The 15,729-nt window shown below is 42.7% G+C and overlaps 1 protein-coding gene across 1 annotated transcript; it reads right to left on the bottom strand.

Annotated features, from left to right (window-relative positions):
* Positions 1-11,316: 11,316 nt before the first annotated feature.
* LOC106569297 (transcription factor SOX-4) lies at positions 11,317-15,314 on the bottom strand. Its single transcript, XM_014140499.3, has one exon. The coding sequence runs from the start codon at positions 14,769-14,771 to the stop codon at positions 13,614-13,616; it is 1,158 nt and encodes a 385-aa protein (XP_013995974.1). The 5' UTR covers positions 14,772-15,314; the 3' UTR covers positions 11,317-13,613.
* Positions 15,315-15,729: the final 415 nt, after the last annotated feature.

Below are 15,729 nucleotides of genomic sequence, written 5' to 3' on the forward strand. Positions count from 1 at the left end.
CCGACCCATTGAGGCTGTTCTGAGGGCAAAAGGGGTGAGGGGGGGGGGGGGTTGGGGGGTGGAAGGTGTCCCTAATGTTTTTTACAGTCAGTGTACATAAGGTTAGGTCTGTAGGTGCAGAATGTGTTCACACATTCAAACAGGAGTGTTAGGAGTGGAAGCAGAGTTGTCCTTGACTTCAAGGACTTCTGTTAGGCTGCTGAGTTACAGCACTGTCAGCACTTTTACTTTAACTAACCTCCCTTGCCACGCTGCGTGTGTGTGTGTGTGTGTGTGTGTGTGTGTGTGTGTGTGTGTGTGTGTGTGTGTGTGTGTGTGTGTGTGTGTGTGTGTGTGTGTGTGTGTGTGTGTGTGAAGACACTGCAGGGGAAACTGTACAGGGAATAACTCTGTCTGAACTTTAGGGCACTTAGCAGGGCTGAGGACACATACTCCAGAACTTTCTGCAACACGTCTGTAACGTGCAGGAAATGCAAATTGGAGTGTATTAAAAACTTTAAAAGGATTCTAAAGTTCCCAAATTCCACTTGAACATTTCAGACTTGATTTTCCCTAATATTTTTTTTTTTTAATCAAACCCTATAAAAATGTCCATTAATTATATTTTACATAATAATTCATATTTCTGTTTGCTGCAGGATTTTTTTCCTACTGTGAGAAGCATGGTCAGATCAAGATAGCGAATCTGTAGGCCAACCAAACAAAGCAAGGCATTTATTGGTCCAATTCTACATCACTCTATGATGCTAATGTATCTACTCTATAATCTCCTTCCTCCTTCTCCCCAACTGCCAGACAGAGTTAAGCCATACAGGTCAATGCATGTCGACTCTGTGTAACTGTCTATAGCAGGATGTTGACATTGGAAACACAAAAGTAGACAGTATCTGTCCAGGCCTGGTGCTGGAAACATCCATTCAGTTTGAGACAGGCTGTGTTTTCAAATGGCACACTATTCCCTAAGTAGAGTTTAGAGCCACAGTCAAAAGTAAGTAGTGCATTAAATAGGGAACAGAGTGCCATTTGGGACACAGTCTCAAAACATATCAAAACATATCATATCCTAGCCTAGTGCATCCAACAGTGTGTGTGTGTGTGTGTGTGTGTGTGTGTGTGTGTGTGTGTGTGTGTGTGTGTGTGTGTGTGTGTGTGTGTGTGTGTGTGTGTGTGTGTGTTGAGCGATTAACCGGGCATTTTTTTTTAATATGGATATTAAACAACTAATTGACCTTCAGTACCAGTCAGAAGTTTGGACACACCTACTCATTCAAGGGTTTTTCTTTATTTTTTTTACTATTTTCTACAATGTAGAATAATAGTGAAGACATCAAAACTATGAAATAACACATATGGAATCATGTAGTAAGCAAAAATGTTTAAACAAATCAAAATATATTTTCTATTTAAGATTTTTCAAAGTAGCCATCCTTTGCCTTGATGACAGCATTGCACACTCTTGGCATTCTCTCAACCAGCTTCAGCTGGAATGCTTTTCCAACAGTTTTGAAGGAGTTCCCACATATGCTGAGCACTTGTTGGCTGCTTTTCCTTCATTCTGCAGTCCAAGTGGGTCCCGAGTGGTGCAGCAGTGTAAGGCACTGCATCTCAGTGCAATAGGAGTCCCTACAGTCCCTGGTTCGATTCCAGGCTGTATCACATCCAGCCATGTTTGGGAGTCCCATATGGCGTTGCACAATTGGCCCAGCATCGTCCGGGTTTGGCCGGGGTAGGCCGTCATTGTAAAAAATAATTTGTTCTTAACTGACTTGCCTAGTTAAATAAAGGTTAAATAAATAAAATAAACATCTCAATTGGGTTGAGATGAGGTGATTGTGGAGGCCAGGTCATCTGATGCATCACTCTCCTTCTTGGTTGAATAGCCCTGACACAGCCTGGAGGTGTGTTGGGTCATCATCCTGTTGAAAAACAAATGAAAGTCCCACTAAGCCCAAACCAGATGGGCTGGCGTATCGCTGCAGAATGCTGTGTTAGCCATGCTGGTTAAATGTGCCTTGAATTCTAAATAAATCACACAAAAAAAAACACACCATCACACCTCCTCCTCCATGCTTCACGGTGGGAACCACACATGCAGAGATCATCTGTTCACCTATTTCTAAAACTAAAAGCATTGTATTTGGTACAAAACATTCACATTCATAAACCCAAAATCTTGTAATAAATAGTGTGTAAATTGAGCAAGTTGAGATGACTAAACTGCTTGGAGTAACCCTAGACTGTAAACTGTCATGGTCAAAACATATTGATGTAGTAGTAGCTAAGATGGGGAGAAGTCTGTCCATAATAAAGCGTTGCTCTGCCGTCTTAACAACACTATCAACAAGGCAGGTCCTAGAGGCTCTAGTTTTGTCGCACCTGGACTACTGTTCAGTTGTGTGGTCAGGTGCCACAAAAAAAGGACTTTGCAATTGGTTCAGAACAGGGGAGCATGGCCACCCCTTGGGTGTACACAGAGAGCTAATATTAATAATATGCATGTCAATGTCTCCTGGCTGAAAGTGGAAGAGAGATTGACTTCATCACTACTTGTATTTATGAGAGGTATTGACATCAAATCAAATCAAATCAAATGTATTTATAAAGCCCTTCTTACATCAGCTGATATCTCAAAGTGTTGTACAGAAACCCAGCCTAAACTCCAAACAGCAAGCAATGCAGGTGTAGAGGCGTGGTGGCTAGGAAAAACTCCCTAGAAAGGCCAGAACCTAGGAAGAAGCCTAGAGTGGAACCAGGCTATGAGGGGTGGCAGAACATGGCCAAGATGTTCAAATGTTCATAGATGACCAGCAGGGTCAAATAATAATAATCACAGTGGTTGTCGAGGGTGCAACAAGTCAGCACCTCAAGAGTAAATGTCAGTTGGCTTTTCATAGCCGATCATTCAGAGTATCTCTACTGCTCCTGCTGTCTCTAGAGAGTTGAAAACAGCAGGTCCGGGACAGGTAGCACGTCCAGTGAACAGGTCAGGGTTCCATAGCCGCAGGCAGAACAGTTGAAACTGGAGCAGCAGCACGGCCAGGTGGACTGGGGACAGCAAGGAGTCATCATGCCAGGTAGTCCTGAGGCATGGTCCTAGGGCTCAAGTCCTCCGAGAGAAAGAAAGAGAGAGAATTAGAGAGAGCATACTTCACACAGGACACCGGATAAGACAGGAGAAATACTCCAGATATAACAGACTGACCCTAGCCCGACACATAAACTACTGCAGCATAAATACTGGAGACTGAGACAGGAGGGGTCAAGAGACACTGTTGCCCCATCCAATGATATCCCCGGACAGGGCCAAACAGGCAGGATATAACCACATCCACTTTGCCAAAGCACAGCCCCCACACCACTAGAGGGATAACTTCAACCACCAACTTACCATCCTGAGACAAGGCCGAGTATAGCCCACAAAGATCTCTGCCATGGCACAACCCAAGGGGGGCGCCAACCAAGACATGTTGAATGCACCGAGCTGTCTGTCTAAACTACTGGCACACAGCTCGGACACCCATGCATACCCCACAATACATGCCACAAGAGGTCTCTTCACAGTCCCCAAGTGCAGAATAGACTATGGGAGGCAAACAGTACTAAATAGAGCCATGGCTACATGGAACTCTATTCCACATCAAATAACTGATGCAAGCAGTAAAATTTGATTAAAAAAAAACAGATAAAAAACACCTTATAGAACAGCAGGGACTGTGAAGCAACACAAACATAGGCACAGATACATGCATAAACACACACACACATGGATTTAGTACTGTATATATGTGGTAGTGGTGGAGTAGGGACCCGAGGGCACACAGTGTGTTGTGAAATCTGTGAATGTATTGTAATGTTTTTAAAATTGTATAAACTGCCTTAATTTTGCTGGAGCCCAGAAAGAGTAGCTGCTGCTTTGGCAAATACAAATTCCCTTGAATGAGTAGATGTGTCCAGCTCTCAAATTTGGACTCATCAGACCAAAGGACAGATTTCCACTGGTCTAATTTCTATTGATCGTGTTTCTTGGCCCTAGCAAGTCTCTTCTTATTATTGGTGTCCTTTAGTAGTGGTTTCTTAGCTGTAATCAACCATGAAGGCCTGAAGCACGCAGTCTCCTATGAACAGTTGATGTTGAGATGTGTCTGTTACTTGAACTCTGAAGCATTTATTTGGGCTGCAATTTCTGAGGCTGGTAACTCTAATTAATTTATCCTCTGCAGCAGCAGTAACTCTGGGTCTTCCATTCCTGTAGCAGTCCTCATTAGAGCCAATTTTATCATAGCGCTTGAGGGTTTTTGTGACTGCACTTGAAGAAACTTTCAAAGTTCTTGAATCTTTCCAGATTGACTGACCTTCATGTCTTAAAGTAATGATGGACTGTTGTTTCTCTTTGCTACTTTGAGCTGTTATTGCCATAATATTACCAAATAGAGCTATCTTCTGCATACATTTTTACATTTTAGTCATTTAGCAGACGCTGTTATCTAGAGCAACTTACAGTAGTGAATGCATACATTTCATTTCATGCATTTTTTTTTTGTACTGGCCCCCCCGTGGGAATCAAACACACAACCCTGGCGTTGCACACACCATGCTGGCGTTGCAAACACCATGCTCTACCAACTGAGCCACAGGGAAGGCTGTGTATACCACCCCTACTTTGTCACAACACAATTTATTGGCTCAAAAAAGGAAAGAAATTACACAAAGTAACATTTAACAAGGCACACCTGTTAATTGAAATGCATTCCAGGTGACTACCTCATGAAGCTGGTTGAGAAAATGCCAAGAGTGTGCAAAGCTGTCATCAAGGCAAAGGGTGGCTACGTTGAAGAATCTCAAATATAAATTATATTTTGATTTGTTTAACACTCTTTTGGTTACTACGTGATTCCATATGTGCTATTTCATAGTTTTGATGTCTTCACTATTATTCTACAATGTAGAAAATAGTAAAAATAAAGAAAAACCCTTGAATGAGTAAGTGTGTCCAAACTTTTGACCAGTACTGTACGTCAGTTGAATGACTTGAATTCCATTTAGTGTGTTTTTTTCCCTTTCTCTAGAGAGAAATCAAATCACTAGAGAAATCACGTCAAGAACTATGTGGGACGCTGGGCTGAAGGGAGTTGTAGTTTTCACTAAGCACATATTCAACCTACTATAGTTCAGCACAAAAACGTGGTATTTAACTACAATGACCATAATCCATTTCACCTGTTTTTTCCATCTCAGACCCCGCCCACATGTGAGCTCCAGCAACTAAGCACGATTCAATGTATTGAACTTTTGGTTTCTTTTACAAAATTGGCGTCTGATGTTTCAAGCGTTCATGTCCATCTGCATGAATTACATTATTTCATTTACTATCCTAATAATTAGAGAAAAAAGTTATTTTTACGAACAATTAAGTATTTTTCTCTTTGTGAGTGTGACTCCAGTCCAGACAGTCTGAGCTGACTGTTCCTTATTAAATACAGTCTGAGCTGCCTGTTCCTTATTAAATACAGTCTGTTCTGACTGTTCCTTATTAAATACAGTCTGAGCTGACTGTTCCTTATTAAATACAGTCTGAGCTGACTGTTCCTTATTAAATACAGTCTGAGCTGACTGTTCCTTATTAAATACAGTCTGAGCTGACTGTTCCTTATTAAATACAGTCTGAGCTGACTGTTCCTTATTAAATACAGTCTGAGCTGACTGTTCCTTATTAAATACAGTCTGAGCTGACTGTTCCTTATTAAATACAGTCCGAGCTGACTGTTCCTTATTAAATACAGTCTGAGCTGACTGTTCCTTATTAAATACAGTCTGAGCTGCCTGTTCCTTATTAAATACAGTCTGAGCTGACTGTTCCTTATTAAATACAGTCTGTGCTGCCTGTTCCTTATTAAATACAGTCTGGGCTGCCTGTTCCTTATTAAATACAGTCTGTTCTGACTGTTCCTTATTAAATACAGTCTGAGCTGACTGTTCCTTATTAAATACAGTCTGAGCTGACTGTTCCTTATTAAATACAGTCTGAGCTGACTGTTCCTTATTAAATACAGTCTGGGCTGCCTGTAACTTATTAAATACAGTCTGGGCTGCCTGTTCCTTATTAAATACAGTCTGAGCTGACTGTTCCTTATTAAATACAGTCTGTTCTGACTGTTCCTTATTAAATACAGTCTGAGCTGACTGTTCCTTATTAAATACAGTCTGAGCTGCCTGTTCCTTATTAAATACAGTCTGAGCTGACTGTTCCTTATTAAATACAGTCTGAGCTGACTGTTCCTTATTAAATACAGTCTGAGCTGCCTGTTCCTTATTAAATACAGTCTGAGCTGCCTGTTCCTTATTAAATACAGTCTGGGCTGCCTGTTCCTTATTAAATACAGTCTGGGCTGCCTGTTCCTTATTAAATACAGTCTGAGCTGACTGTTCCTTATTAAATACAGTCTGTGCTGCCTGTTCCTTATTAAATACAGTCTGGGCTGCCTGTTCCTTATTAAATACAGTCTGAGCTGACTGTTCCTTATTAAATACAGTCTGAGCTGCCTGTTCCTTATTAAATACAGTCTGAGCTGCCTGTTCCTTATTAAATACAGTCTGAGCTGACTGTTCCTTATTAAATACAGTCTGTGCTGCCTGTTCCTTATTAAATACAGTCTGAGCTGACTGTTCCTTATTAAATACAGTCTGAGCTGCCTGTTCCTTATTAAATACAGTCTGAGCTGACTGTTCCTTATTAAATACAGTCTGAGCTGACTGTTCCTTATTAAATACAGTCTGAGCTGCCTGTTCCTTATTAAATACAGTCTGAGCTGCCTGTTCCTTATTAAATACAGTCTGGGCTGCCTGTTCCTTATTAAATACAGTCTGGGCTGCCTGTTCCTTATTAAATACAGTCTGAGCTGACTGTTCCTTATTAAATACAGTCTGTGCTGCCTGTTCCTTATTAAATACAGTCTGGGCTGCCTGTTCCTTATTAAATACAGTCTGAGCTGACTGTTCCTTATTAAATACAGTCTGAGCTGCCTGTTCCTTATTAAATACAGTCTGAGCTGCCTGTTCCTTATTAAATACAGTCTGAGCTGACTGTTCCTTATTAAATACAGTCTGTGCTGCCTGTTCCTTATTAAATACAGTCTGAGCTGCCTGTTCCTTATTAAATACAGTCTGAGCTGCCTGTTCCTTATTAAATACAGTCTGGGCTGCCTGTTCCTTATTAAATACAGTCTGAGCTGCCTGTTCCTTATTAAATACAGTCTGAGCTGACTGTTCCTTATTAAATACAGTCTGTGCTGCCTGTTCCTTATTAAATACAGTCTGAGCTGACTGTTCCTTATTAAATACAGTCTGGGCTGCCTGTTCCTTATTAAATACAGTCTGAGCTGCCTGTTCCTTATTAAATACAGTCTGAGCTGCCTGTTCCTTATTAAATACAGTCTGAGCTGCCTGTTCCTTATTAAATACAGTCTGAGCTGCCTGTTCCTTATTAAATACAGTCTGAGCTGCCTGTTCCTTATTAAATACAGTCTGTTCTGCCTGTTCCTTATTAAATACAGTCTGAGCTGCCTGTTCCTTATTAAATACAGTCTGAGCTGCCTGTTCCTTATTAAATACAGTCGGGGCTGCCTGTTCCTTATTAAATACAGTCTGAGCTGCCTGTTCCTTATTAAATACAGTCTGAGCTGACTGTTCCTTATTAAATACAGTCTGTGCTGCCTGTTCCTTATTAAATACAGTCTGAGCTGCCTGTTCCTTATTAAATACAGTCTGAGCTGCCTGTTCCTTATTAAATACAGTCTGAGCTGCCTGTTCCTTATTAAATACAGTCTGAGCTGACTGTTCCTTATTAAATACAGTCTGTGCTGCCTGTTCCTTATTAAATACAGTCTGAGCTGCCTGTTCCTTATTAAATACAGTCTGAGCTGCCTGTTCCTTATTAAATACAGTCTGGGCTGCCTGTTCCTTATTAAATACAGTCTGTGCTGCCTGTTCCTTATTAAATACAGTCTGAGCTGACTGTTCCTTATTAAATACAGTCTGGGCTGCCTGTTCCTTATTAAATACAGTCTGAGCTGCCTGTTCCTTATTAAATACAGTCTGAGCTGCCTGTTCCTTATTAAATACAGTCTGAGCTGCCTGTTCCTTATTAAATACAGTCTGAGCTGCCTGTTCCTTATTAAATACAGTCTGTTCTGCCTGTTCCTTATTAAATACAGTCTGAGCTGCCTGTTCCTTATTAAATACAGTCTGAGCTGCCTGTTCCTTATTAAATACAGTCGGGGCTGCCTGTTCCTTATTAAATACAGTCTGAGCTGACTGTTCCTTATTAAATACAGTCTGAGCTGACTGTTCCTTATTAAATACAGTCTGTGCTGCCTGTTCCTTATTAAATACAGTCTGAGCTGACTGTTCCTTATTAAATACAGTCTGGGCTGCCTGTTCCTTATTAAATACAGTCTGAGCTGCCTGTTCCTTATTAAATACAGTCTGAGCTGCCTGTTCCTTATTAAATACAGTCTGTGTAATGACCCTCACCATTCTCTGTCCTAGGCTATGTCCCAAATGGCACCCTATTCCCTGTGTAATGCTCTACTTTTGACCAGGCCTAGGGCATTAGGGATCTGGCCACAGGGATCTGGTCTAAAGTAGTTGGGGATACATTGGGGATAAGGGTGGGACTCAGACCGATCCGTAACTTTTTTTGATGTTATGTAAAAAAAAACTTTCATCAAGAGGAATATTATACTAATTAAATGTACATTACCCTCCTAGAGATGTCCATCTTTTGTTTTCACGTCTCTGCTCTCCATAACACACACTGAGGGATATTATTATGCCCTAGTCTCCGGTGGAATAGGGCATTGATGAATCCACACTAAATATTAGACCTCTGGGAGGGTCTCTCTCCTTATTGAACTGTCTCTGTCTGTCTCTGTCATTAGATTCAGGAGACAAATGAATGAATCCAGAAGGAATGAATTGGATTTAGGAGGCAGAAGGCAGTCTCTGGCACAATCCACTAGAATAGACAGAACACACACACCCAATTACACACACACACACACACACACACACACACAGACAGACGGACAGACGGACACACCCTCCGCCATCCCCTCCCCCCCAATCAAGTTATGCCTAGAGGAAAGTCTGGCACCCCTCCCCCATCCCAAAGAGCTGTCTGTTCCCATCACACACACACACACACACACACACACACACACACACACACACACACACACACACACACACACACACACACACACACACACACACACACACACACACAGAGAAATGGGGTCCCCAGTGAATTGTGCGTGGCCTCCTTGGTCTCGGATACAGTGTTGCCATGGTAGCCACGTTTTCTCCACATGGCAAATCAGAGAGAGGAGAGGGGATCCACTCCTATTGATATAGGGTTAGGGAATCAGAGAGAGGAGAGAGGATCCACTCCTATTGATGTAGGGTTAGGGAATCAGAGAGAGGAGAGAGAATCCACTCCTATTGATGTAGGTTAGGGAATCAGAGAGGGGATCCACTCCTATTGATGTAGGGTTAGGGAATCAGAGAGGGGATCCACTCCTATTGATGTAGGTTAGGGAATCAGAGAGGGGATCCACTCCTATTGATGTAGGGTTAGGGAATCAGAGAGAGGAGAGAGGATCCACTCCTATTGATGTAGGGTTAGGGAATCAGAGAGAGGAGAGAGAATCCACTCCTATTGATGTAGGGTTAGGGAATCAGAGAGAGGAGAGGGGATCCACTCCTATTGATGTAGGGTTAGGGAATCAGAGAGGGGAGAGAGAATCCACTCCTATTGATGTAGGGTTAGGGAATCAGAGAGGGGATCCACTCCTATTGATGTAGGGTTAGGGAATCAGAGAGGGGAGAGAGAATCCACTCCTATTGATGTAGGGTTATTGAATCAGAGAGGGGATCCACTCCTATTGATGTAGGGTTAGGGAATCAGAGAGAGGAGAGAGGATCCACTCCTATTGATGTAGGTTAGGGAATCAGAGAGAGGAGAGAGAATCCACTCCTATTGATGTAGGGTTAGGGAATCAGAGAGGGGATCCACTCCTATTGATGTAGGGTTAGGGAATCAGAGAGGGGAGAGAGAATCCACTCCTATTGATGTAGGGTTAGGGAATCAGAGAGGGGATCCACTCCTATTGATGTAGGGTTAGGGAATCAGAGAGAGGAGAGAGGATCCACTCCTATTGATGTAGGGTTAGGGAATCAGAGAGGGGATCCACTCCTATTGATGTAGGGTTAGGGAATCAGAGAGAGGAGAGAGAATCCACTCCTATTGATGTAGGGTTAGGGAATCAGAGAGGGGATCCACTCCTATTGATGTAGGGTTAGGGAATCAGAGAGGGGAGAGAGAATCCACTCCTATTGATGTAGGGTTAGGGAATCAGAGAGGGGATCCACTCCTATTGATTTAATGCGTAATACTGGATTCAGCTTAACACAGACATGTACTGGCACACAAAGAAACCTCCTCTTCTCCTCTAAGAGTAGGAAATGATTTGTGTATCCAGCTGTTCCTCATTTAATACTTCTAGGTTGGACTGTGATGATGACATGGTTCCAGAGCTCAGTCCTGAATCGTTCTGGATCACCAATGAAAAAGTGTCAAAGGAAGGAAGTTTGGATGTGGCTTCAAACCCAATCACCGCAATCTAAATTTCATTGACAGAAAAGTTTTTTTTTTTTTTTGTGGTTCTAAATAAATAGTTTAGTAGGTCTAAAATGTCAGAAACATACATTTTGCTTGACCATGCTGTAGGTTTGTTACATGCAATATATTTTGTAGACTTCACAGGACAAATGTTGCTCTCTGGTTTTGTGATGAAACAAAGGTGTGGTGTAATTTATTCTTACTGTCTCGTCCTTTAGGCCTTTATAACACGGTGTCAAGGCATATGAACTAACAGGTTATAGAGCAGACAACATAATTATCACAACACACAGGTTGTACTAAGGCATTTTCCCCCTGGCTTGGCTTCCCCACTGATTATACCCAAACACTGTTACTGCCATTAAATCAACACCACTGATTATACCCAAACACTGTTACTGCCATTAAATCAACACCACTGATTATACCCAAACACTGTTACTGCCATTAAATCAACACCACTGATTATACCCAAACACTGTTACTGCCATTAAATCAACACCACTGATTATACCCAAACACTGTTACTGCCATTAAATCAACACCACTGATTATACCCAAACACTGTTACTGCCATTAAATCAACACCACTGATTATACCCAAACACTGTTACTGCCATTAAATCAACACCAACAGATTCAGTTCCAGCTGATTTTATTTCCTTCTTGAAAAAAAACATAAACAAACAAACAAACAAACAAATAAACATTTTCTGTACAGAGGTCTGAGGCAGTCATTGACCCGATTGGCTGGCGTTGAGTTCTATATTCAAATGAGTTATGGTATGATTGGAGGAAACATTATCATACACACAGCATATTGCACAAATGAAGAAAAAAAAATAAAGAAAAATAAAATGGTATAAAGATAGACATTCCTGGACCAATCATCTTTAACATCAGAATGTCGAAAGATCGCAATTTTAGTGCCTGTTGTTGACCATTATACATAAATCATAAACACAATCTGCCTTATAATACAGTCAATAAACATAAATATCTTCAATTGACATTATTATTTTTTTTTTATCTTAAACACAACAGCTATACATATACCTGAATCTGAAATACAAATGCTAATTTGCCATGCCATAATATAGGAAAACAATTTGCTAGTAAGTAAGCCAACAGGTAGAAAAAAACCTTACTAAATATTCTATTATGCAATTGCACAATGATAGACAATCAAAGCACTCCCTCCACCTCCCTCCACCTCCCTCCATCTCCCTCCATCTCCCTCCACCTCCCTCCACCTCCATCTGACTCAAACAGGCATTTAGAATGAGTGAGTGTCACATTCCATCCAGTGGTTTCAAATCAAACGTATCACCATAAAAGCATACAGATGTTTTCTCTCAATCCAACAGCATCTCTCTCTCTCTTTAACAGTTCTGATATAGCCTGGGTACCAGTCTGTTTGTGCCATCATGCCACTCCCTTGCAAGGTCTTAACATGATAGCGCAAACAGATTGGGTCCAGGTTATCCAAACCCACTGTAGAAACGCAGTCACTGGGTGCAGATGATGCTCCAGTGTAGTAGTGTGTGAGTTTGTTTACTCGGCTGGTGAAATATAGACACTGTGCCTTTAAGAAGCATGTGGCGTGATACTATCAAGAGTAAACATAGTATAGGGAGCAGATTGTGTGACAACGGACCCTCTGGCTTCGAGGATATAGGGAAACCAACCAAAAATCCACCGGCATACGTTCCTTAGATCTTCTACAAAAATCCACGTGTAAGAAAATGACACACTGAGTTCTCCTTTAAAAAGTGAGAGATATTAACATTCAAATAAGATACACGTCTAGCCCTCCCGCAGAGGGATACAGACAGGTGCATGGCTTACACATAAACGAGACCTATTATACGATAACAATACTTCAAAGTATAAAAAGAAAACATGTGTTCGGCTGGTATAAATACATCGATATAAAAAAACGTAATCTGATATAGAATAACTACAAAATCAGAAGCACTAGGAGTTGCGGAATTAGGGAAATGGTCCTGAAATGTGCATTGAGAGCGTAAAAGGTTTCAGACAAAAGAGTCTGAGTTTAAGTTGTTAATTAAAAGTCCTGCCGTTGAGAGGAAAGCTGGTGATTGTGAACTGTGTTCTGTGGTTACACACACACACACACACACACACACACACAGTCAGCGCCGTAATCACATTGTAATAAACATTATTATTTCAGGTTCATCACTAAAATTGAACAATAGGGAACGCGTGCCTGCTGTTATCATTAATATTCTAAAATTGAACAATAGGGAACGCGTGCCTGCTGTTATCATTAATATTCTAAAATTGAGAAGAAAAAAACAACCTGAATATTAACTCCATCAACACAGGTGGAATAACCAGACTAGGTCACTTATAAAACGTTCAACCACCTTGCAACGTCAAGCTCTCCAAAAATGTACTTTATTCATACAGTCATCATCACCATCAGGCCCGGTTGAATGCTTCCGGTCAGCCAGCAAAACGTCCTTCTGCGGCCCGGTTGAATGCTTCCGTTCAGTAAGTCCGTCTGTGTGTCACTCCTAAACAGAGGCGGGATCAGAGGGAGTAAGAAAGTATTTCTCCCGTCTCCAAATGCAAGCTAAGCACTTTATTACCGTCTGCTCTGCGCACTAGGTAGCAATGCGCCCATGCCTGTCCCAATTCGTGTCTTTGATCCCTGTCAATACGCACAAGATGAAACATATGATGTTTTTATGCACACACCACGCCTGAATAACCTAAACACACGGCGTTCAAATGAGGCTATTCTTTTCCGAAACGCAGGGGAATTTTTTGTTGTTGTGCACGTTTCACTCCCCAATAATCTGAAAGAATGTCTGATGATTCTCACTCACGGGGTTTTAGTTTTGCGCGAGGCGGGGGTTTTCTTTCCCTTGTTTTCTCTGTTCTTTTCTCTCCTCCTCTCTGCCGCTCAGTAGGTGAAGACCAGGTTGGAGATGGTGGACTCCAGCCAGTCTCCCGAGATCATCTCGCTGACCTCTGGGGTGCAGTAGTCGGGGAAGTCAAAGTGAGATCCCGCCCCGCACTCCCCGAAGCTCCAGTCCAGATCCCTATCCAGCTCCGACACACACGGCCCCGTGCTGCCCAGAGACATGCTCTTAAACCCAGGGCTCGGCTGTAGCTCGAACCGCTCATCCTCCGGCTCTTCGTCCGAGGAAGAAGAGAGGGAGGAGGAAGAGGAGTGAGAGGCGGACGGGGTTGGAGAGGACGCACGTGTATACCTGAGGCGGGCCTTTGATGATGAGGATGATGAAGGGTTAGTGGAGCGCGCTTTGGTCGTCCCTGTCACCTGGTCATCGTACAGGCTCATCGGGTCACTGGACTCAGCCGAGCTGCTCAGGGCAGGACTGCCCGGGACTCCCACAGAGGGTGGCCCGCTGTCCAAGCTCCCTCCCCCGCCAAACATGTGGTTGCGCCTCGTTTGCTTGTCTGGTATCTGTCGGGCGCTAGTCACTGACCTGGATTTGTAGAGTGTGTGGTGATCCGCAGGAGACGCACACTCCGGCCCCTGGCTAGCCAGCTTGGCGCTCCCCTGTCCCTGCTTGTGCGCTCTGCTGGCCCCCATAGACCCAGAGCTTTTTTTCAATGAGGATTTTGAGCCCCCGCTCCTATCCGCGCCTTTCTCTCCTCTCTCTCCCCGCTCTGTCTTGGTACTGGGTGTCTTAACCTTCTTCCTTGGCCGGTACTTGTAGTCAGGGTAGTCGGCCATGTGCTTGAGCCTCAGCCGCTCTGCTTCCCGGATGAAGGGGATCTTGTCCGTGTCTTTGAGCAGTTTCCAGCGCTTGCCCAGCCTCTTGGAGATCTCGGCGTTGTGCATGTCCGGGCTCTGCTCCATGATCTTTCTCCTCTCGATCTGAGACCACACCATAAACGCGTTCATCGGTCTCTTGATGTGTCCTGTGGGGGTTTTACACCAGGCGACGTTGCCTCGGTCCCCTCCGTTGGAGGATAGCGGAGACCCGGGAGTCGGGGACGAGTCCATGTCCAAGTCCATATCCCCGGTATCGGTGGAGTCGCCGCCGGGAGAGAAGGGATCCGTGCTCTCTGCGTGGCTGATGTGCTGTACCATCGTTTCTCTTTCTCTGTCTCTCGGTCAGACACTGAACCTAATTTAAAAAAAACTGCTATTCAGAATTATGTCGTTATGGTGTGAATTGCGTAAAAGTTGCCAATGTTATATCATCAGAGTTTTGTTTCAGTCACTCAAGAAATGTATGTTTATTGAACCACACAGACTGAATGTGTAAAAGTTATTGCAAGTCTCCTCTCTTTCTTTGCAGTACTCTGTCTGTCTGATCAGTCCGATTTGGAGACACTGTGTACTTAGTCTCCCGTGTGCGTATATCTTCCAAAAAGACGCAGGAAATAACAAATTCAAACTTCAACTTTCTGCATTCAAACGTTCAACTGCCAGTGCGACTGAAAACTCGCCCTGTGATACCAAGAACACTTCGCTGCTGAAAACAACACTGTAACTTTCCTATGAGATGTTTAATATCGCTGTCTGCACAGCTCGCCTGAGCAGTAAGAGAACCATGTGGAAGAATGGAAGTGTCGCACTTTTTCATAGTCCCCTTTTTCCTTATCGGTCTGCCAGTATACTGTAAACATAACGTTCAACGCCACACACTTTTATATCCTCTCCCGAGAAATAAAAGCCTTGCTAAACAGCCAATCACAGGCTGTCTCTATCCTGATTTAGGCCAAAACCACTCCCCGCCGGCGTCCATTGGCTGAATAAAGCGTGTAATAATAATATTTGTGTGCAATGAGCGTTCGTGTATCTGACCTCATTTCTGTCTGACTGTCTGAACCACTGGTCTGACGCGAACTGAGAGGCACATTTTACTTGCAGTCCTTTCTCAATAATAAGACCAATGCTTTAAACATACAAATGAATTAGTTCAATGTAATGCGGATTCTGGATTTAGGTGGTGTAATATGAATTATATAAACAAGAAAAGAAAGGAAACTATTTCAGTCAATAATATTAATTAAATGACGTACTATTAAAGAAAAGCCAGTCT

This window comes from Salmo salar, chromosome 14, assembly GCF_965601325.2.
Source record: "Salmo salar chromosome 14, fSalSal1, whole genome shotgun sequence".
Classification (NCBI taxonomy): domain Eukaryota; kingdom Metazoa; phylum Chordata; class Actinopteri; order Salmoniformes; family Salmonidae; genus Salmo; species Salmo salar.